The following is a 23,902-nucleotide window of genomic DNA, read 5'->3' on the forward strand; positions in this document are numbered from 1 at the left end:
GTCATGCTACTGTACTATTGAACAGCAGATCTTATTCATTCTACCTAACCATGTTTTTGTATCTGTTAACCAGCCTCTTTTCATCCTGCTTTCTCTCTTACCCTTCCTATGCTCTGATAACTACCAATCAACCCTCCATCTCCATGAGATCCACTTTTTCAGCTTCCACATATGAATGAAAACAAGTAGTATTTTTCTTTCTGTACCTGGCTTATATCATATACATAATTATCTCCAGTTCTATTCCTATTGCTGTAAATGACAGAATTTTATTTTTTATGGTTGAATAATGCTCTGTTGTATATATACATCACATTTTCTTTATCCATGCATTTATTGATGGACACTTAAGTTGAGTCCATATCTTGGTTATTGTTAACAGCATTGCAATAAACACGACACAGGCTAAAAGAGCAGATATCTCTTTAAGATACTGATTTTATTTCCTTTGGATATATACCCAGTGTGAGATTATTGGATCATATAGTAGTTTCATTTTTAAGTTTTACAGGAATTCTCATACTATTTTCTATAGTAGCTATACTAATTTATATTTCCACCAACAGTATATAAGAGTTCCCCTTTCTGACCATTTATGCCCGCATTTGTTACTTTTTGTCTTTTTCATAATAACTATCCAAATTGGAGGGAGATGATATCTCATTGTGGTTTTGATTTGCATTTCCCTGATAATTAGTGAGGTCAAGCATTTTTTTCATATACTTGGCCACTTTTATATTTTTTTTGAGGACTGTCTATTCAGCTCTCTTGCCCATTTTTAAATTGAATTATATGTTTTCTGTTTTGGGTTTTTTTTTTCTCTTATATATTCTGGATATTAACCCTTTGTCAGAGCCATAACTTGCAAGTATTTTCTCTCATTCTGTGGATTGTCTTTTCACTCAATTGACTGTTTCCTTTGCAGTCAACAAAGGATGATTTTTAATTTGATGTAATCCTATTTGTCTATTTTTGCTTTTATTGCCTGTGCTTTTGAGGTCTTATTCATAAAACTATTGCCCAGACCAACATGAATCTATTTTTTTTATTAAGTCCTTATTTGGTTGTGGCAAATAAGGACTTGGGACTGACCAGGGCAAGGTTAACTGGTCCCCCTCACTCCTCCTAAGAATATGTCATGTGCCACCCGCCTTTAGTATTTAGGAAAAATGACCAGTTTGGAGAAAAGGATTCAGTCTTTAAGTTGAGACCTGTGTTTGAGTCCTAATTCCTCGATTCGTGACATTGATGAAGTCACCTGATCACAGGAGCATCAAACTTTAAAAAATTTCACTTTTTCAAGCGTTGCATGGAATCAATACAACCTAATATATAGGCTGTTTGTGGGGATGAAAGTGACCCGTGGTGGTTAAGCATTTAGGCTTTGGAATTTGAGAAACGTGGGTCTGAGTTACGTAACTTAGGAAAGGAACCCAAACTCTCTGGGGCCTCAGTCTCCTCCTCTATATAGTGACACCAATAGGAGTATCAAATTCATGGTGTTGCTGTATAAATTAAATGAATCCCTGCAGTCCGTTCTCACTGAGCACTGTGTTTGGAATAGAAAAGTGTTCAAAAAATGCTCACTGTTATTTTTAATGCATTAAAACCTAGTACTTCATCTTCTGTGTGAGATGGATGGGAGCTGAAATGACAAGACTAACTGACAAGACGGGACTAACTGACAAGAAAAATTACTCCTTGCCTGAGGATCATATAATCCTATCATCTTGTCTGTGTACGTCTTGAGAAACAGACAGCTGACAGAGCCCTGTGCACAAGCATCTCAGTGGGTTGTATATTTATTTCTCTAATATTTTTTCATTAGTGGAGGTAAGTGTGGCAATAGGGGGGTTTGCCTGGCTCTAAATGTCTTCTTCCTGTCACCCAGATTAAGGAGCTGTTCTGTCGGGCTCTCATCATTCAGAGGAGAATGGTTTGAAAAGTGAAGCTTATCCTGACGGGGGAAATTAGGTGTCGTTTCTGTGATTTATAGAGCCATAGATTGAGCTGCACAATTTCTTATATAGGAAATGGGTCCCTGCCAGTTAGTATTTATTCACTCTATGGGGGGATCTGAGGCCGAAAATAAGAGATGGGTTGAAGAAGGTCAGGGGGCACTGCTTGGGATTTGAAGTTGAGTCCAAAGTAGACCCTCTGCCCTACTGTGTTGTCTGGTTGACCTTGGTCCAGCATCTTCTCTGACCTTTCACTTGCTCATCTGTAAGAATTACTGGAAACAGGCCGGGTGCAGTGGCTCATGCCTGGAATCCCAGCACTTTGGGAGACTGAGGCAGGCGGATCATGAGGTCAGAAGCTTGAGACCATCCTGGCTAACATGGTGAAACCCTGTCTGTACTAAAAATACAAAAGATTAGCCGGACATGGTGGTGGGCGCCTGTAGTCCCAGCTACTCCTGAGGCTGAGGCAGAGACAGGAGAAGGGCGTGAACCCAGGAGGCAGAGTATGCAGCGAGCCAAGATTGTGCCACTGCTCTCCAGCCTGGGCGACAGAGTGAGACTCTGTCTCAAAAAAAAAAAAAAAAAAAAAAAAAAGAATTACTGGGAACAGTAAAAGCTGCTGCCTCCGCAAGTTGTTGGGAGGATAATAGGAGCTAACAGGGAGATGCCCTAGCAGTAGGCACAGAATAAAGAGATGCTTAATAGGTGTCTGTTCTCTTTATCCCACTCCTCTCTTTCTTCAAAAACTGTTAATGGTATGCTTGTCATCTGTGTGACCTCTGCAGAGAGGATGCCAACTGGCAGGAAGTCAAATAGACTTTCTCTAGAGCAGTTTTATGTTCTCAGCTAAAGTGAGCAGAGAATTCCCATATACCCTCTACCCCATATACACATAGCCTCCCGCACTATTAACATCTCCACCAGAGTGGTACATTTGCCACAGTCAATGAACCTGCATTGACACATAATTAGTACCCAAAGTCCATAGTTTATGAGAGGGTTCCCTGTTGAGGTTGTACTTTCTATGGGTTTTTACAGATGTATAATTCCATGTATACACCAGTATAGTATCACACAAAGTATTTTCACTGCCCTGTAAATCCTTTGTGCTCTGCTTATTCATCCTTCACTTCTCCCTAACCTCTGGAAACCATGGATCCTTTTACTGTCTCCATAGTTTAGCCTGCTTACAGTCAATTCTAGTCAGTGTATCTAGGATGGGAAGTTCTAAAAGGGATGGGGAAATTATGACAAGCTTTGAGAAACAGCTAAATCTTAACATAAGTGAGAAAGTGATCGGAAATAGCAATGCTGTGATTTGAATGTCCAACTTGAAGAAACTAACAGGTGACAGTAAGACCCAAGGAGGGGAAGAGACTTACTGAGGTCACACAGTAAATTAGAAAATGTTAGCGTTCTCTTGGATTCTCTTATCTATGTCTCCTTACTCTTTTCATGCTCTGTACTTTTTCTGTGTGATTTCATTCACACTTATGGCTTCTATTACATTGAACTATATGATATTGCTGACATTTGACTTACAAAATTGCAGCTTCATATGATATTTTCATTGGTCCATTCTCATTTGTACAGTGAAAAATCCCAAGATATGCTAAAGGTGGGTGGACTCAGGGGTGTGAATAACATTTTAAATAAATGGATTGTCTTTTATATGGAGACTTGATATTTCAAAGCATAGATTTCCTGGTTTAAGCCAAATGTCCAGAATTCAAAGCCTGGCTCTACCACTTAGCAGCTATGTGACCTTGGAAACAAATGCAGATTGGACATAATGACTACACCTAGCTCACAGGTTGTTGGGAAAAGTTAATGAGTTAATATGTCTAAAGTACTTAGGGTGTTGTGAGGAGTAATACATAAAAAGAACTTAGAACAGTGCCTGGCTTGTAGTAAGTACTCAATAAATAGCATGTAATTATTAATATTCTCTGCTGCAGTGAGAACATTGCTTATGGTTGTAGTGGCTGACAGCATGGGCTTCAGGATTAGATGGCTTGAGTTCAAGTCCTGGTTCTACTACATTTTAGAGGGTGACCTTGAACAGGCTATTTTAACCTTCAGACCTCAGTTTCCTAATCTATAAAATGGGGCTAGGAACAGCAAAACTACTACATAAGGCTATTGACATGATTAAATGATATAATGTATATTAAAGTGCTTACCACCCTCTCAGTAAATGCTGTTGTTATGCTTGCTTTCTACTAAAATGACAGAAGTTGGTGGTTTGAACCCAGGACCAAATGTAGGCAACTTGGTGTAGTGAATGTTTCTCTTCTTTGGGCCTCCTAGTCTGTGCAGAGTTGTAAGGACCAGCTTCATGTCTCAGGACCCTTCTAGATCTGAAATGCCAAGAATCAGTGCCAGTGAATATGCTTGTATGCACTTCAGAGCCCTCTAGCTTCTGGGATATATATGTAGTTTAAGGGTTCTACTTCCCATTGCTTGGCTACTCCCTAGTTTCTCCCTTTTCCAAGCAATTTTTGACATGACTCACCTCACTTGACTTCCTGTTTTGTTTGGGAATAAGAAGATTTAAGTCAACTAACACTACCTACTTTTCTCCCTTTATGTGTTTTTACCCATGCTACTTAATTATACATTCATTGATTTGCAAAAGAACAACCAATTAATTGCCTTCTCACTGTCAGGACAGATGGGCAGGTCTTGTTTCATTCCTAAGGAGTGGGTCCTCCAGCCCCTGTACCCTATCTCCTATGGCTACCAGGGAAATGGGTAACTGGAATCTTCTGCAGCCATTATGAGGAGATATGCTGATGACGGATGGCAAATGGCCCAGGTAGATCCTATCCAGAGTTCCAGGCTGGGCTAGAAACCTCTATTTCTGCTTTTTTTTTTGCAGACACTGCTATGATAACCTCTTCAATCCTTCCCATGTTCATCAATTCCGTCCTGATCAACTACACAATATGTGTTTCCCTATAAAGCTGGGATGTCAACCACTGTCTCTTCACCTCCCATCTCTCTAGGCCCTAGAAGCTTCTTATTTTATATCTTCAAAAACTTCTGGGCAAAAAAGCTATCAACCCCACTCTCCTCCAAGCTGTGATCACAAGTGTCTCCAAAAGGGACTCTGCCTCCATAGTCCACCCCAATCTCCTTTCAATGGCATCAAGGTAATTTAGGCTTTTTATGGTGACCAAAAGAGATTCATTTCTGTCATCTCTTTTGTTAGAAGAACACAATAATATCAAGTGCACAAGTTTAATCCTTGGCAGAACATCCTATTTTATATTTAAAACATATTTAAATATGGTATGTTTATAACGTATTTAAAACATATTTTGGGTGCCCTATGTGTTCACTCTTTTTCTTGAAGGTAGGGACACAGAGATGAATCAAATTTATGACCTTGTCTGGGTGCAGTGACTTATGCCTATAATCCCAGCACTTTGAGAGGCTGAGGCAGGCAGATCCCTTAAGATCAGGATTTTGAGACCAGCCCGGCCAACATGATGAAAACCTGTCTCTACTAAAAAAAACAAACAAACAAACAAACAAAAACAAAACAAAACAAAACAAAACTAACCAGGCATGGTGGTGCATGCCTGCTGTCCCAGCTACTCAGGAGGCTGAGGCAGGAGAATCTCTTGAACCCAGGAGGCAGAGATTGCAGTGAGCCAATATCATGCCACTGTACTCCAGCCTGGGCAACAGAGGGAGACTCTGTCTCAAAAAAACAAAAAACACAAATTTATGACTTTACCATGGAGAAGTTCACAGTTTGATAGGCGATAAGGACACACAAATAAGCAAGTTTCAAGCAAATATGAAATTTGTAAAAATTGAATAAGAGGAGAGAGGGACAAAATCTCTCAAGGTGTGACAGGGTCCACACCTCCTTCCTAGAGTTCAGTAAGGAGGAAGAAGTGGGAAAAGGGCACTTCAGACCAAAGGCACAGCATGAGAAAAGGCTTGTGGGTATGAAATAGTGCATGCACTACTGTAAGAAGTTGGCATGGGCTAGATCACAGAGAGGGGTGCAAGGGGGTTGAGATGGGAGGAGAGTCATCAGCTGAAGAACAAAGGAGGTTGAATCAGTGGAGGCTTTAACCAGAAAGTGTGGAACATTCAAAAGGCTCTGAGTGAGAGGATAGAATAAGTTGTGATGTTTTAGAAAGTTGTGAGAGGACATGCTGGAGAAGGCAACATGAGAGTGGGGAGACTAGTTCAAAGGCCATGGCAAGTGCCTATAGAATGGGCAGCACCAGGGAGACAGTGGTGGGGCCAGAGTGGGGAGGGTTTTTTTCTTCCAAGACAGAGTCTTGCCCTGTCACCTAGGCTGGAGTACAGTGGCACAATCTCAGCTCACTGCAATCTCCGCCTCCTGGGTTCAAGCAATTCTTCCTCAGCCTCTCGAGTAGCTGGGATTACAGGCACCCACCACCACGCCTGACTAATTTTTGTGTTTTTAGTAGAGATGGGGTTTCACCATGTTGGCCAGGCTGGTCTCGAACTCCTGACCTCATGATCCACCCACCTCGGCCTTCCAAAGTGCTGGGATTACGGGTGTGAGCCACTGCGCCCAGTCGGGAGGTTGATTTTGAGAAGCCTTATAAGGTTGACCACCACTTTTTGACTGGAACCACCAAACTGACATGGGAGATACAAGTAATCCTGGGGAGAAGAGGATCACAAACATACACACACATTTTCTTTGCTTTTATCATTTATTTGGTTTGTTTTATTCAGCATTCCATGTGAACTTTTAATTAAACAAACATTGACTGCCTTATGTTAAATGCTAGATACTGTGTTTGGCCCTAAGATGTAGCCAGTTGGTAAAAAGATAATAGATTGTTTTTTTCTCTAGAAAGCCTTTCCCCACCTCATTTGTTGTGGGTTAAGCAGTCATGTGACCAAGTTTGTTAATACTGTGGAGATGAAATCCATTAGGCATTAGTAAGGACTTCAGAGCATCTTTTTGGAGTCATACAGACCAGAACCATCTTAGTATCAAAAATAACTGACTTGGTATTAGCACATGAGAATACTTTTTTAGTGTAAAAATTACAGTCATTTGAAGTATAGAATGTGGAATTTAATTCATGGGCTTAGTGACATTCTGTGTAGATGTTTCTAAATATCTTAAGTACAGGGTGTTTACCTAAAGTTTAAGATTCCTAAGACATTGTCATGTTTTAGAGCTAGAAGAGCCCCCTTCCTTCTGTATTCTCATAGCCTTCTGTGTGTATTACTTCATAACATTTGTACTATAGTAATTATAATTGTTTGTGTGTGTATCTTTGCTAATAAATTGCAGATCCTTTGAAATTAGTGACTTGGTCTTGTTAATCCCCTTTCTTACTTTCTGGAAGGCATAAGGTATGTAGTAGGAAGTTCACTGAATGTGTACTGAACTTAAACCTTAGAAAACATATCTTCTATCCCCTCATTTGTAGATAGGGAAATTGAGGTTAAGAATGAGGAATCTTTTATGCAAGTTCAAAAAGGAAAGTAACAAGAGAGTCAGAAATACATCCTAGTTTTTTTGATTGCTTAATATTTTTGTGGCTGTTTTCTCCTCTTGCCCAGCTTGGTTTCCTAGCTAATTAGCCAGAAGTTGGAAGCATTTACAAGTTGTGGAAATGCAAACCTTCTTCGTTATGAAAACCAATGGCCATGCAAATATAGCCATTAAGTACAGAATGTGTTTCTTAGGTCCCTCCACTTATTCAAAAGCTAGGAGTCAACAATGCCTCCAGTGTAAGGTTTCGTTTTCTCTCACACACACAGAGACACATACGCATGCAGACAACACACGCACACACATAAGCACATGACCCAAGCAGAGCAGCCGAACAGGAAATTTTGGATGAAATATTGGCATTTATTGTTCCTATGTGACCTACTAAGGTCAAGGGTACAAGGATTCAAATGGGCTTTAGTTCAAGTCCCTCCCTGTCCGTCCATGCTTTTCTGTAAGTGGGTATTGAGCATCCATCTCAATGGGTAATTTTGAGCACTCAACGGAGGGATAGAGTAGTTTCATCGTAAAGTTGTTCTATCACCTTGGTCCAGCCAGCTAGCATCTCTGGGTCACTGTATCTGCATCTGTAAAATGGATTAGGTTAGATGATTTACAGAGTCCTGTGAAGTTGGAACATTCTATGATTTTCCTCCCCCGGGATCTAATTGGACTCTGGATGGAGTGTTGCAAGGACGGAAGAGGTGAGGAAAGAGTGATCCTGCATTGACCCAGTGCTGGCTTCTGCAGCCTTACGAGGACTCCCCGTTTGATGCTGGTCTTTTATCAGGGTGTGTTTGTGTTCTAACCAGTATTTGCCTGGCCATTGCACCAGTCCCCATTCTGTTCCTCAGGGTTTTGGGAAAGAGCCAGTGGATGTGGATTCTTACAGGCAGGATTTCTTCCCAAAAAGAAATCCACTGCCTGGATGGTGAAACTTTGTGAAACTTTGTGAAACTCACAAAGTCCAGAGAGATTTCCTGTTTTGTTTTCCACAAGCTCAAGTTCCTATTTATTATAAAAACCAAACACATACACACACACACACACACACACACACAGTATGCTCTCTCTCTTCCCATTGCTGGGGTCCAGTGCAACCTTCCCATCTGTGTCACTTTCACCCACGGCCCTGGTTTTCACCGTTATGGTAATTAAGCCTTCAGTGCTGGCTGGAGATGTTACAGAATTTTAAGCCATCAGTAGTTAAGCACATTAATTTTACTAAGGGGAAACCTGCAAAGGGAGCGAGAAAAGGTCTAACAGTCAGCATGACCTCATGCAGTCGCATCTGGTTTCTGTTCTCATGTGAGTGCCTCCTTCTGGTGCTGGCTAGAGAAGGGACATTTGTTCTCAGCATAGGTTCTGGCACCTAGTAGGAACAGTTCTCTTACTGTGTGACACACCCCGGCCCGGGCACTTTATATGCAAATCGTTTATGAAATATGCTTACACTAAAAACATGTTGCCTAGAATTTGAATTTAACTGAGCACGCTGTGTTTTAATTTACTGAATCTGGCAACCCTACTTGGGATTAATCCCATGGCTCAGAATTGTTGAACAGAAAAGACCTGCACTTGGGAGTCACAGAAATCTGGGTTGGGATTCTGTTTCCACCATTTACTTGCTGTGTGATCTTGAGAAAATTGCTTGACTGCTCTGATTCCTAGTTTTCTTATATATAAATGAGAATCGTAACATCTGTGTCTCAGGACTATTGTGATTATTACATTTTAATACACTTAAAGTACCATGTACTGTGCCGTTTAGTGTTTCATGAACATTAGCTTTTATTATAATTGTTTTTTATTTCTTTGGGTCATGACACTTAACTCAGGTGAAATTTGATCATTCATTCATTCATCCCTAGGAAATGACATGGATAAGAATGTGTGGCAGGAATAATTGGAGAGTTTTTGTCAACTTCCAGGAGAAATGAGATGGAAGCTTACACAGGAACACTCTTGATAGACACCGTCTACTTCTAGATCTGTGTTCTGGATCACTCAGAAGGGAGACCCCAGACCCACTTTATACAAACATGTTCTACTTGAGTCTTTTAGACAATGCAGAATGAAAAAAGTGATATCTTGGTAATCAAGTGCCCTTAGTGGTGTGCAACTTTTATTTAAAAGCATATCAAAAGTAAAAAATATGAAAGAAATGAAAAATAAGGCCATCATACAGAGCAGGCAAAGCACAAAGGAATAAGAGATCAACATTCTCTGAAAGTCTTACGTTTTAAAGACAGCTGTCATTCATTCAGAATCTGCAATGCGTTGAAATGTCAGTGTTAGCATCAAGCACACGCTGAAGTTATCTTCCACATCAGAGCCCAAGGGAGGGGAACAAAGTAGAAGGTAAAACTTGAGTCCTGTCCTGTGCTAAACTGAAAAAGTGCCTTCCAAGTTCTTTACTGCCAAATATTAACGATCTATTTTTCAATGTGCATTCATGTATTTACTAACTGTTGACTGAACAACTGTGCTAGGTCCCACAAGAATATTCATGTGACTAAGGCCTGGCCCTTGCCCTTGGTGGGACCAGTGTTTATTGGTGAGACAGGCAAGGAAATGTGTTGGTAGGTATGGTCTAGTGTGTTACGGTATCCAGAAGAGAAGCATGGTTCTAGACTTAAGAAAGTTATGGTGGGCTTCCCAGAGAAAAGAATGTTTCCTATTTGAGACCAAAAGAGTAAACTGGAGTGCAGAGAGGGGAATATTCCAGGCATAGAATGGAGTGTGTGTGTGTGTGTGTGTGTGTGCGCGCGCGTGTATGTGTATGTGTTTTAAAAAGACTATGAAGCACGTTCAAATTAAATAGAACATTGATTATCATTTAGAGCAAAGGTCAGCAAACTGTGGCCCTCAGACCTAATCTAGCCTACTACTTGTCTTTGTAAATAAAGTTTTATAGGAATACAACCATGCCAATTCATGTAAAGTATCATCTATGCCACTTTCATGCTACAAAGGCAGTGTTAAGTAATTGTGGAAGAGTCTACCTTGTCCCGAAGCCAGAAATGCTTACTCTCTGGCCCTTTACAGAAACTGTTTTCTGGCTCCTGATTTAGAGCACATTTTACATAAACAGGAATTCACTGTTGGTGGAAATGATGTGGGTGCACGAGAACGGATGATACTGTGCAAAGAAGGTCAGGAGAGTGGTGAGAGATGAAAAGGTGGCCAGGGGTGAGAACAAGGCATTTAGATTTTTATCCTGAAGACTGTGGGAAACCTTTGAAGGTTTTTAAGCAGGGCAATGAGATGGTCAGACTTCTATAAAAGGCAGTGCAGCAAGGTGTTTAATAAGAGGGCAGGCTTTGGAGGCAGATTACCTTGGATTGGATCCTAGCTCTGTCACTTACTATCGTAAACCTCAGTCAAGTTATTTACTTTCTGTGTGCTTCAGTTTTCCAATTTGTAAAATGGGAAATTATAATAATAGTATCTATTGTATGAGGTTGTTGTGAAGATTAAGTAAGTTAACACAGGTGGAGTGCCGAGCCCAGGGGACACTATCAATGGATATAGTTTTTATTGTTTCTCAATGATCCTTCTGGCTCCTGGGGAGGGGATGGCCCAGGATGGGAGAACCTGATAGTAGAGTGCAAGGGATTTAGGGAATAGGTGGGGTCTTGTGCTTAAAGGGGCTGCTCTAAAGCCCTCGATGGCTCACATCATGGCCATCAGCACGTTTTCTCTTGATCTCTCCCCTATTGTCTTCATTGTCTACTCTGTCCTCCTTTTTTTCCAGGCCTTCAAGAGTGCACTGATGAGTTCTTACTGGTGCTCAGGGAAAGGAGATGTGATCGATGACTGGTGCAGGTGTGACCTCAGCGCCTTTGATGCCAGTGGGCTCCCCAACTGCAGCCCCCTTCCGCAGCCGGTGTACGTATGTATGGCCCCTTTTCCTTTGGCCGTCCCTTTTCATGGACTCACACTCCTGTCCTGCCGGCCCATGCCATGACTTGCTTTTGCTCCCAAGGTGCCTAACAAGATCCCCAAAGACCCTGGAGGCTACCTCCTTTTTTAGGAAAGAAGGGAGCTTTGGCAGAACAGAATTGTGGCACAGGAGCGGACACTGATACTGCAGTGTGTGCTTGTTTTAAATGATGCCACTCAGTTCATCATTTCTTCCTTCAGGCAACCATTCAGCAAAAGCTTGTAGGCAGCCGACTACTTTGTCAGGTCTTGTGTTAGATAATGGGGCTACTGAGGTTAAAAAACAACAAAACAAAACTGGAGAACCTCTTCTGCGAAACAAGATCGGCACAGTCCATGTACTTAGGGAACGGACAATTTAACGGAGGAGATAGATGCCAAAACAAAAACAGGAAAATACAATTTAAAAGTTTAAATAAGGGCTCAGCACCATGGCTCATGCCTGTAATCCCAGCACTTTAGGAAGCTGAGGTGGGAGGATCTCTTGAGGCCAGGAGTTGAGACCAGCTTGGGCAACATAGTGAGACCTCGTCTCTACAAAAAAAAAAAAAAAAAAAAAAAAAAAAAATAGCCCGTGTGGTGGCACATGCCTGTAGTCCCAGTGACTATGGAGGCTGAGGTGGGAGGGTCACTTGAGGCCAGGAATTCAAGGCTGCAGTGATCCAAGTTTTCACTACTGCACTCCAGCCCGAGTGACAGAGTGAGACCCTGTCTCAACAGCAAAATCATTTTAATAAGAAAAATATGAAAAATAAACAAAGACATGCTATTAGGGGGAATAATGGGGAGATGTTTTAGTTGGAAGAGAGAGGGAATAGTCCGGGAAAGCTCTCTGAAGAGACCTAAATTAGGGTAGACACCAGCCAGGCAACAAGTGATGAGACTCATGTCTCAGGCAGAAGGAACACCATATGTGAAGGGCCAGACACTGGAAATTCACCATCTGAGGAAGTAAAGGAAGGTCATTGTGGTTGCAGGCATGTGATGAAGAGGGAGAAGTGGTATGAGAAGCATAAGAGAGGGGCAGGAACCAATACTGGAAAATAAAGTCCCATAATCGACCTCTGTGGGTGAGAAGAATCACGTTATGAGATGGTCTTTGAAGAGACAGTGTGGTATTGTTGAAAAAAGGAATCTGGGATAAGGATAAGCAAAGTCACCATCATGGTCCTGTCCTCAGCTTGTTGTGTGACCTTGTGCAAACTGTTTCCTTTTTTTGAGCCTTTCCCCATTTTGTGAAATGAGGGAATTAAACTTCATCGTCTCTAAGGACCATTCTAGTTCTAACCTTTCATCATTCTATTTTTTTTTCTTGCTTTGCAAAAAGATTTACTCCAGGAGTTTTACTCCTTTCAATAGTGTATTTACTTAAGGATATTAAAAAGTTAGCTAATACATTGTGGGTATTAAAGAGAATGGCAGAAAAGTGGAAAGTTCCTTTGTTTGAAGGCACTGCCAATTTAATTGAAAGTGAAGCATCATTGAGAATACAGTATAAATATATGGACAACTGATAAACTGACATTGAGCACATATCGTGTGCATGGATTAATTTATGAAATTCTACATTGCTCTTGAAAGGTGGCTCCTTGTCTTCCCATTTTATGGATGAGAAACAGAGGCCATGAGAGGGGAAATAACTTGCCTAAGGTCATGCAAGTTGGTGATCGTGAGTGGAATCAAGATTTAAATTCAGACTGAAACCTGTGCTTCACTTTGACACATGCTGACTCTTTTGGGTCCCAGCTGGTGTTGGCTGCCAAACAAGAATCTTCCTGTTTATTCCCTGTAGGCTGCGGCTGTCCCCGACAGTGGAGCCCTCCAGTACTGTGGTCTCCTTGGAGTGGGTAGATGTTCAGCCAGCTATTGGGACCAAGGTTTCCGACTATATTCTGCAGCATAAGAAAGTGGATGAATATACAGACACTGACCTGTACACAGGTAGGTACATGAGTTCCCATTTTCTTGGGATAGTATGACAGAAGAGGGAAACTGGGATTTTCTACTTTCTTTGGAGACTTGGTCTCATCTCTCTTGGGAAGGCATTGGAAGATTTCATCGTTTAGTGATTTTTCGCTGTCTATCCCTGTGTGCTGTTTTGTATGAATTTGAGCGAAGAAAGATAGCAAGTTGCAGTTGGAAAGAATTTCTGATTCTCTGAGTTGGACCTTCAAAATATTATGTCAAAGAACTAGTTGATTCTGAAGACAATTTGACCTTTTTCTCTCTGGGAATGCCTGCAAGACTCTTGCTTGAAGGGCTTGATCTGTAAATATATTATCTCTGGAACTGAGGTAAGGAAATTCACACAATTGGGTTTCTAGTGAGATACACTTGGAGTCTTCATTAACTAGTGCTGGGAAAGAGATAATTGGAAGTGATTCCAGCATGCAGGAGCATTTGAGAATGTTGGCTTTTAAGAGGGATACCTTTGATTATCACTCAGAACATTATTTCTGAGTTCTAAATCTTTGACACTGCCAAGAAACGAAGTGTTCACTTGTGATCTGTACTGGGGCTTACATTTTCTGTTCTCTGTTGAGACTTCCATTCAGCAATTATTATTTTCCAGCCAGAAAACATCAATTAGACATCTATTTTTTGTGCCAGGCACTCAGCTAAATGCTTTGTTCAGCATCTTAATCCTCGCAGTTTTAGGAGGGTTAGTGATTATTGTACCCATTTCACAGATTAGAACATTGAGACTGATCCAAGGTTATTCAGCTTGTGATACCTCCTCAAATTTATAATTTTAATCCTGAACCAAGACTTGGCTATTTAAAGAATTAAAGGAGTATAATTATTTGCCCAATTAAATTATAAACTCCAAGAGGTAAGATGGCTTTTCTGTGTTAGTCATAGTTGAATTTCCAACACTATCACAAAGTCTGGCATTCAAATATGAGTTGACTGAATGAATAATAAATGAATGAAAGGATCTTTATTGTTCCCTTTTCTGTTTCTGTCTTCCTGTTTTCTACCTGTCTGTCTTCTACACCTCTCCCATTCCTCTCTGGGCTATTTTTGCTTTGACTCCTCTGAAATTCGGAAGAAAGTGATAAAATGAGGCTGTGAATGAGAGAGAAGTCAGAAAAAGAAAGGCCCAGATTATGGACAACATGAGAAGTCAAGTTGGCTGCTAATAGGTCGCCTGGGATTGATGTGGCTTTTTCCACATTATTGACTGAAAGAGACAGAACAGACTGGAGTGGACATCACTTTCACAGAGGGGCGGGTCATGGAACAGTAATTGGGCCGCTGATTTTGTCTCATCTTTCAAACTTGGTTAATTCTGACTTTTGACTCTGTATGGAGTGCATGCATATGTGTTTGTGCAAGACTGTGTATCTGAGTATGCATAGGCAAACTGAAGTGTCTGTGTGTTTGTATTATCTGCATATGCATTATTTTTATGTGGGTGAGATTTACCACTGTCTGTGAATGGGTGGGTGTGTATTTTGTGTGTGTGTGTGCGTGTGTGTGTGTGCGCGTGTGTGTCTTTGTCCTTCTGGAGTGCTGTTTTTTAATAGCAGAGTTTTGTAAACCACAGATAACCAAGGGAAATGAAAGTCCTCCAACAGTGGGTTTACACTTGAACAATAATGCTTCACATCTCGATCACATCTCCATAGCGTGCTGTTCTTCTCACAATTAAAAACAAACAAACAAAAAACAATGTAACTTAAGAATGATCATGAACTTTGTTCTACAGATAAAGTAAGTAAATCCCAAAGACATATGTGACTTTCCTAAAGTCCCATAAACACGTATGGCAGAGTCAGGCTTTGTAACCAGGTCTGTCTTATGCCCAGCACAGTGCTTGTTCTTATAGACCATGCAGAGTCTACATCAAAACTCAAGTGTTGCTTCTTCCACAAGGGCACTTGATCCTTTCAGCAGAAAGTCCCTTCCAACGTAGTGCACTCACTCATTCTCTCTACCGTTTATTTGGCATACTCCATTCTTTGCCTTGAAGTACCTCTTCCATATCAGCAGAAAAATTCCAGTGTTGGAAGGATCTTAGGAGATCATCTAGTCTTGCTTTCTCTTTAACACTTCAGCATGCACTGATTACATGCCTCCAGTGTTAGAAAGCTCAGTTCTTCCTAAAGTTTTCTGTATGTATGATCATGTCATCTGCATACAGAGACAATTATATTTCTTTCTTTCCAATTGTGATGACATTTATTTATTTATTACTTGTCTAATTGTTCTAGCTAGGAATCTTAGTACTACATTGAACAGAAGTGGTAAGAGCAGACATCTTTGACTGTTTTTCTAATTTTAGGCATTTAGTCTTTCACGGTTAAGTATGACGTTAGTTGTATGTTGTTGTTTTTTAATGTAATGTTTGATTACATCAAAGAAGGTATCTTCTATTTCTAGTCTACTGCAAAGACTTTGTTTCCATTAGAAATGGATGTTGAATTTTCTGTGTCTATTAAAATGATGGTATAGTTTATCTCTCTAAATTTGTTAATATGGTAAGTCACATTGATAGATTTTCATATTATAAAACAACCTACCATGTGAGATTTATCCCAGGAATGTAGGTTCTTTTATCTGGTTTTTTTTTGGTTTGGGTTTTGTTGTTGTTGTTGTTGTTGTTGTTGTTGTTGTTGTTTTTAATTAGGATCATTCTGGTCTCACAAAATGAATTATAAAATATTTTCTTCTTTTCAGTTTTCTGAAATGTATCTGTCGTCTCAGATAATCAGCTTGGTTAAAATTGATAGTATTTTTTTCTTAATCATTTTGTAGAATTCACCAGTGAAGGCATCTGGGCTTAGACCTTTTCTTGCAAGAAAGTTTTTAACTACTAATTTAGGTATTTGATAGATATAGATTTATTTAGATCATCTATTTCTTCTTGAGTGATGTTTGGCAGCTTGTGTGTTTTAAGGAACTTGTTCATTCCATGTAAAGTATCAAATTTATTGGTAAAAGTTTTTTATGGCATTCTGTTAATCTTTTGAAATCTGTTGAGATTATAGCGATATTAGTCTCATCTTGATATTGGTGATGTGTGTCTCCTCTCTTTTTTTTCTAGATCAGTTTGGCTAGATAGTTATGACATTTATTTATATTTCCAAAGAATCAACTTTTGGTTTTATCTGTTTTTGCTATTTCCTATTTCATTGATTTATCCTCTAATCTTTATTATTTTATTTGTTTAGCTTACTTTGAGTTTGGTTTTCTCCGTGTTTTAATTTTTAAAATGGTAGCTGGGGCTCTTGATTTGAGGTCTTTCTTGTAATGTAGGCATTCCCTCTAACTACTGCTTTAGTAGTATCTCAAAGGTTGTGTTATGTTGCGTTTTCATTTTCATTCAGTTCAAAGCATTTCCAATTTCACTTTTGTTTTCTTCTTTGACTCAAGAGTTACTTAGAGGCATGCCACTTAGTTTTCAAATATTTGGAGGTTTTCAGAAATTTTTGTTACTGCTTTTTAATTTGATTCGGCTATAGTCAGAAAATATGTTTTCATGACTTTAAACATTTTAAATTTATTGAGACTAGTTTTTGGTCTAGATGGTCTATTGATGTATTCAGTGTCCACTTTAAAATAATGCGCATCCACTTATTTATGGGTAGAGTGTTCTATAAATGCCTGTTAGATAAAATTGGTTAATTATGTTATTCAAGTCTTCTAGAGCCTTTCTGATTTTCTCTCTTCTACTTGTGTCAATAATTGAGGGAGGGCTATAGAAACCTCTGATTATAATTATGGACTTATTTCTTCTGCAGCCTTATCAGTTTTTACTTTATATATTTTGAAGGTATTGTTATTTATGTTCATAAACATTTAGAATTTTCATATTCTCTTGATGAATGGATCCCTTTACATTGTGAAATGGTCTTGCATATTTCTGTTACATTATTTGTTCTGAAATCTACTTTGTCTAAGTACTCCAGCTTTCTTTTGATTGGTATTAAAGTCTATCATTTCCTATTACTTTATTATTTATTTATTTATTTATTGAGACAGAATTTCTCTTTTGTCACCCAGGCTGGAGTGCAATGGCACAATCTCAGCGAACACAACCTCCGCCTTCTGAGTTCAAGCAATTGTCCTGCCTCAGCCTCCAGAGTAACTGAGATTACAGGTGCCTGCCACCACACCCAGCTAATTTTTGTATTGTTAGTAGAGATGGGGTTTCGCCATGTTGGCCAGCTGATCTCAAACTCCGGACCTCTGGTGATCTGCCCGTCTCAGCCTCACAAAGTGCTGGGATTACAGGTGTGAGCCACTGTCCCCAGCCGTTATTTTACTTTTATACTATCATTGCTTTATATTAATAGTGTGTTTCTGGAAGACAGTGTATAGTTGGGTCTTATTTTTTAATCCAAGCTGGCATTATTAACTTTGGGGTGTTTAGACCATAAAGTTGGGATGTTTAGACCATTTCTATTTAATGTGATATTTGTTTGTTTGTTTACTTATTTTAGAGCCCATGACCTGCTTAATAATGTGATATTTGTATGTTTAAGTTTATCATTTTTCTTTTTTTTTTTTAATATTATCCCATCTTTTATTTCTCTTCTTTTTCTATCTTCTTTTGGATAGCTTTTATGATTCCATTATATCTCCTTTGTTGACTTTATTAGCAATAACTCTTTTTTTTTTTTTTTTTGAGGCAGAATCTGGCTCTGTGGCCCAGGCTGGAGTGCAGTGGCACCATCTCAGCTCACTGCAGGCTCCGCCTCCCGGGTTCACACCGTTCTCCTGCCTCAGCCTCCCGTGTCGCTGGGACTACAGTCGCCTGCCACCGCGCCCGGCTATTTTTTTTATTTTTTAGTAGAGATGGGGTTTCACCGTGTTAGCCAGGATGATCTCGATCTCCTGACCTTGTGATCCACTCACCTTCGCCTCCCAAAGTCTGGGATTACAGGCGTGAGCCACCGCACCCGGCCAGCAATCACTCTTTTATTTTATTTTATTTTATTTTTAGTATTTAATTAGGTGAGCTTTATTTTCAGTTTTCCCCTCCCAAATTGGTACAAGCAAAACAAGCAAACAAAAAGTTTGCTCTCAAGCCTCATGGAGTTAACAATCTAGTCTTTCTTTTTGAGCTATTGACAGTGTAGCATGGCCTAGTCCTCTCCTTGGGATCTAATGGCTCTTATTGCAATAGGTACCCTTTTATGACAAATCATGAGAATAAGATTTGGATGATGTTGAAATGATTAATCGTGTAGCAATTTTGACCAGATAATCATTTATATTCATATATTTGTGTGTGTGTGTGTATATATATGTGTGTGCATGTGTATGTGTGTTTGTGTGTATATATATGTGTATGTATACATACATATACAATGGCTTCAAAAGCATGACTTGGAGTATTTTGCTCCTCACAAGTTTATTTATTATTATTATTATTATACTTTAAGTTTTAGGGTACATGTGCATAACATGCAGGTTTGTTACATATGTATACTTGTGCCATGTTGGTATGCTGCACCCATCAACTCGTCAGCACCCATCAACTCGTCATTTACATCAGGTATAACTCCCAGTGCAATCCCTCCCCCCTCCCCCCTCCCCATGATAGGCCCCGGTGTGTGATGTTCCCCTTCCCGAGTCCAAGTGATCTCATTGTTCAGTTCCCACCTATGAGTGAGAACATATGGTGTTTGGTTTTCTGTTCTTGTGATAGTTTGCTAAGAATGATGGTTTCCAGCTGCATCCATGTCCCTACAAAGGACACAAACTCATCCTTTTTTATGGCTGCATAGTATTCCGTGGTGTATATGTGCCACATTTTCTTAATCCAATCTGTCACTGATGGACATTTGGGTTGATTCCAAGTCTTTGCTATTGTGAATAGTGCCGCAATAAACATACGTGTGCATGTGTCTTTATAGCAGCATGATTTATAATCCTTTGGGTATATCCCCAGTAATGGGATGGCTGGGTCATGTGGTACATCTAGTTCTAGATCCTTGAGGAATCGCCATACTGTTTTCCATAATGGTTGAACTAGTTTACAATCCCACCAACAGTGTAAAAGTGTTCCTATTTCTCCACATCCTCTCCAGCACCTGTTGTTTCCTGACTTTTGAATGATTGCCATTCTAACTGGTGTGAGATGGTATCTCATTGTGGTTTTGATTTGCATTTCTCTGATGGCCAGTGATGATGAGCATTTTTTCATGTGTCTGTTGGCTGTATGAATGTCTTCAAAAAGTGGGCAAAGGATATGAACAGACATTTCTCAAAATAACTCTTTTAAAAAAAATTTTAGTGTTTGCTTTAGGGTTTACAGCATGAATACCTAGCATATCATAGTTACCTTCAAGTGATATAATACTATTTCAAGTATAGCACAGGAAGGAATCTTATAATAGTATCCTGTTCTTCCTCTCTTCCAAGCCTTATGCAGTTTTTGTCATATGTGTTATTCACATATATGTTAAAAATTACACAATTTATCTTTATTATTTTTTTCTTATTTTTTTGGTATTTAAGTAATAACATAAGTGATTTTATATATTTACCCTTGTAGATACTAACTTTGGTACTCTTCACTTCTTTGAGGATCATTCATGTTTTCATCTAGTGTCATTTTCTTTCAGCCTAAAGGATGTCTTTTACTATTTCTTATATTTTGTCAGTTAGTGATGCATGCTTTCTGATTTTGTTTTTGTAAGATATTATTGCTGGACATGAAATTTTAAGTTGACAGATTTTTATCCTAGTAATTAAAGATGTTACACTTCGGTCTTGTTTGCATTGTTTCAAATTATAAATCTGCCATCATTCCTATCTTTGTTCATACATATATATATATACACACACACATATATACACACGCACACCCATATATATAATTCATATATATATACACCCATATATATAATTCATATATATATATATATATATAGAGAGAGAGAGAGAGAGATCCTTTTTTCTGACCGATTCTAAGCTTTTCTCTTTATTAGTCATTTATTTCTTGTGTTAGAGTTTGTTGGGCTTCTTGGATCGGTGGGTTTATGGTTTCATTAAATTTGGAAAATTTTTGGCCATTATTTTGTCAATTTAAAAAATCTCCCTCCATTTTTCTTTTCCTCCAACAACATGTATATTCAATCACTTGAAGTTGTTACTCATCTCGGTGATGCTTTTTTCATTTTCAAAACTTATTTGTTATCTCTGTATTCCATTTTAGATAGTTTCTAGTACATATCTTCGGTGCTTTCTGTGAAGTGTAATTTATTGTTCATCCCATCCAGCATTATTTTTCATCTTGGACATTGTAATTTTCACCTTTGGAAGTCCAATTTGAGCCTCGTTAATATATTCTATTTCTTAAATTTTTTTACAAATGGGATATAGTTACAATAACTTTTAATGTTCTTGTTCGCTAATCCTGACAACTGGATCAGTTCTGGGTCAGTTTAAAGTGATTGATTTTTTTTTTTTTTCCTCCTCATTATGGGATACATTTTCCTGCCTCTTTGCATGCCAGGTAATTTTGTATTGGATGCCAGATATTGCGATTCTTGCCTTGTTTGATGCTGGATATTTTGTATTCCTAAAAACATTTTTGAACTCTTTTGTATAGAGAAACAATTTGATTCCTTTAGATCTTGCTAAATCTAAAGATTCCTTTAGATCTTTAAGATTTGTTAGATGGAACTGAAGCAGTGTTTAGTCTAGGGCTAATTATTGTCTACTACTAAGGGAGAACTGTTCTGTGTGCTCTACAAAGTTGCCCATAAATTTTGAGGTTTTACAGTATGGCTGGCAGAGACAGGCACTATTACTGGCCCTTGTATGAGCCTCAGGCATTGTTCTCACTAATTCCCTTGTTTTGGGAGATTTCTCAGATACATGCATCAATCAGTACTCTGATGAATATTGACAGGAACTCCTCCACAGATCGCTTCAAGTTTTCCTCTATGCAGCTCTCTCCTCTCCATTACTCTTGTCTTATGAACTGTAATCACTTTGGTTTCCCTGGTCTCAGAACTCTGGCTGGGCAATTCAGGGAATCTGTCGGGCATTTCCTCTCCCTGAACAGTGGCTTGAAAACTCTCTAAGGGCAAAGAGAAATTTTAGGGCTCACATAATTTGTTTTCCATCTTTCAGGATCTCTGTACTTTGTTGCCTAATCTCTAGTTGTTGACAAGCTTGTTTTATGTTTTTCTTTTTGTTTGTTTGTTTGTTTGAGATGGAGTCTCGCTCTGTTGCCCAGGCTGGCATGCAGTGGTGCTGTCTTGGCTCACTGCAACCTCCACCTCCCAGGTTCAAGTGATTCTCCTGCCTTAGCCTCCTGAGTAGCTGGTACTACAGGCACGTGTCACCATGCCTGGCTAATTTTTTGTATTTTAAAAAGAGACAGGGTTTCACCATGTTAGCCAAGATGGTCTCAATCTCCTGACCTTGTGACCTGCCTGCTTCGGCGTGTGTGTGTGTGTGTGTGTGTGTGTGTGTGTGTGTGTGTGTGTGTGTGTGTTAATTTCTTAATGTTGTGGGCAGTAGGGCAAATAAATCCAGTCCTTGTTATTCCGTTTAATCCAGAAATAGAAATCCAAGATTCTTCTTTATTTTCCAGCAAGCAGTGCTCTAATCCAAGGGTTACTTTTTAGAATTGAGGTAAAATTTGCTTATTTTTGGTTATCTGGCCTAGGGTCACTTTACACAGATCTAGGCCCTTCTTCCTGTAGCCATTCAGAAGATTGGAGACAATGACATACATGCTTCTGTCTTTACAGGGTGTTTTTTAACCTTTCCTTGTAGGACTTGACTTTCATTCTCCACATTGTTCAATTCCTGAATTTGTGGGTGGGCAGTTGTTTTTAAAGATACAGGCCGGGCGCGGTGGCTCACGCCTGTAATTCCAGCACTTTGGGAGGCTGAGACGGGCGGATCACGAGGTCAGGAGATCGAGACCATCCTGGCTAACATGGTGAAACCCTGTCTCTACTAAACATACAAAAAAATTAGCCAGGTGCGGTGGCGGGTGCTTGTAGTCCCAGCTACACAGGAGGCTGAGGCAGGAGAGTGGCGTGAACCCGGGAGGCGGAGCTTGCAGTGAGTGGAGATTGTTTGTGCCACTGCACTCCAGCCTGGGTGACAGAGAGAGACTCCGTCTCACAAAAAAAATAAATAAATAAAGATACAAGATGATGAATCTTGTATCCTTATATGTTGGGGTTTCCCCACAGTGCCTGTCATACGTGGATGTTCAGTTCACTGAACTGAATTGCATGTGGATAGACATATTCATGTCTTAACTTTTTGACTCTGCATTAATTCCTTAAGCACTGTGTAGTTTTATGGGGTCTTCTGTAGTCCTACAGCCTAGTTAAGTACATGGTAAGCCCTCTAAAAATGTGTCATGACCAACTGATGCTGTAGTTGATTGGGAAGGTACATCTGAAACATTCACCTCATCTGTTTGCCTCCGTGTCACCTTTATCATGTCTAAACCCTCTGGAAAATGAACTTGGCTTAAATTGAAATTTCTCAGTTCACTCAGTTGAGTTTTGTCTTTGAGAATATAAGCCTAATCAAAGAATATAGACTTGGGAAAACCTGGCTTCTGGTTTTATTTTTCACCACTTCTCAGTGAGAGAGATCTAGGGTTAGTCAACATCTTTTCTAGAGTTCAGTTTCCTTTTCTGTGGAATGGGAAAAACAACACCTTTTCACAAGCTATTTTTAAGGGTTAATTCCGGCACACGTCTTGAGACACAGTAGGTACTAATACTTTCTTGTTGTTTCCTATTTCCATGAATTAAAACAAAATTAGAGGGAGAAATAAATGTTAGGAAGAAAACAAAATAAGATTTAAGACTTGTTTTGGATAGAGAGTTAGGATTACTCACACATTTGGACAGGTGAGGCCAGAATAGGGAAATGTGGGCTTTATCCTTTGATCTCTCTGAATTTTTGCTGGCAGCCAAGTCCAGTGCTGGAATTATTTATTTATTCACAAGCTCATGCGTGCATGTGCACAGACATAGGTGCTTACACAGATCTTTCTCTCTTTCTTTCTCCCATGTGCGCACATGAACACAAACACACACACTTTATGGCTGCCATCTGTTTCACACCCTTCTGAACTAACTTTTGAAATGCTCACTCTCCCTCCCTGTCTCCTACCCCTGCCCCCACCTCTAGGTTTGGCGCCCTCTTTGTCTCCTTCAGAGAAGCCATCTCTCAGTCAGTTCTGGGATGCCGTTAGGAAAGCCAAGCATAAGTAGCCTCCTGTTCCAGTTGTTTTTGAGCAGAAATGGGGCTTGTTGTAGGGGGTGGCTGAATTCCCCGCACGCTAATCTGTCATCAATATTAAAAACAGACGTCTGGTTCTCCCTCATGGCCTCATCAGAACAATTGGCATGGGTTTCAGCCTCTTGGGCAGAGTAGATGTAGGGGGAGGTGGGAGTAAGAAGCTGGGCCGAGGCACAAGCAGATTTAATAAATCCAAACCTCCCATTTGACCTATGAAGAAAAAGGCTCAGAGGAGACGGACTTGTCC

The 23,902-nt window shown here is 39.7% G+C and overlaps 1 protein-coding gene across 7 annotated transcripts in view; it reads left to right on the forward strand.

Annotated features, from left to right (window-relative positions):
* The window catches only part of ASTN2 (astrotactin 2), a 985,877-nt gene that overhangs the window by 786,335 nt on the left and 175,640 nt on the right, over positions 1 to 23,902 (forward strand). For all 7 annotated transcript variants that reach the window (XM_015116965.3, XM_015116967.3, XM_015116966.3 and 4 more), the window contains 2 exons: positions 11,225 to 11,358; positions 13,205 to 13,353. In XM_015116965.3, the coding sequence (XP_014972451.3) occupies positions 11,225 to 11,358; positions 13,205 to 13,353 (283 nt within the window). The remainder of the gene's footprint in view (positions 1 to 11,224; positions 11,359 to 13,204; positions 13,354 to 23,902) is intronic.

The sequence above is a fragment of the Macaca mulatta genome, chromosome 15, assembly GCF_049350105.2.
Source record: "Macaca mulatta isolate MMU2019108-1 chromosome 15, T2T-MMU8v2.0, whole genome shotgun sequence".
In the NCBI taxonomy this organism is placed as follows: domain Eukaryota; kingdom Metazoa; phylum Chordata; class Mammalia; order Primates; family Cercopithecidae; genus Macaca; species Macaca mulatta.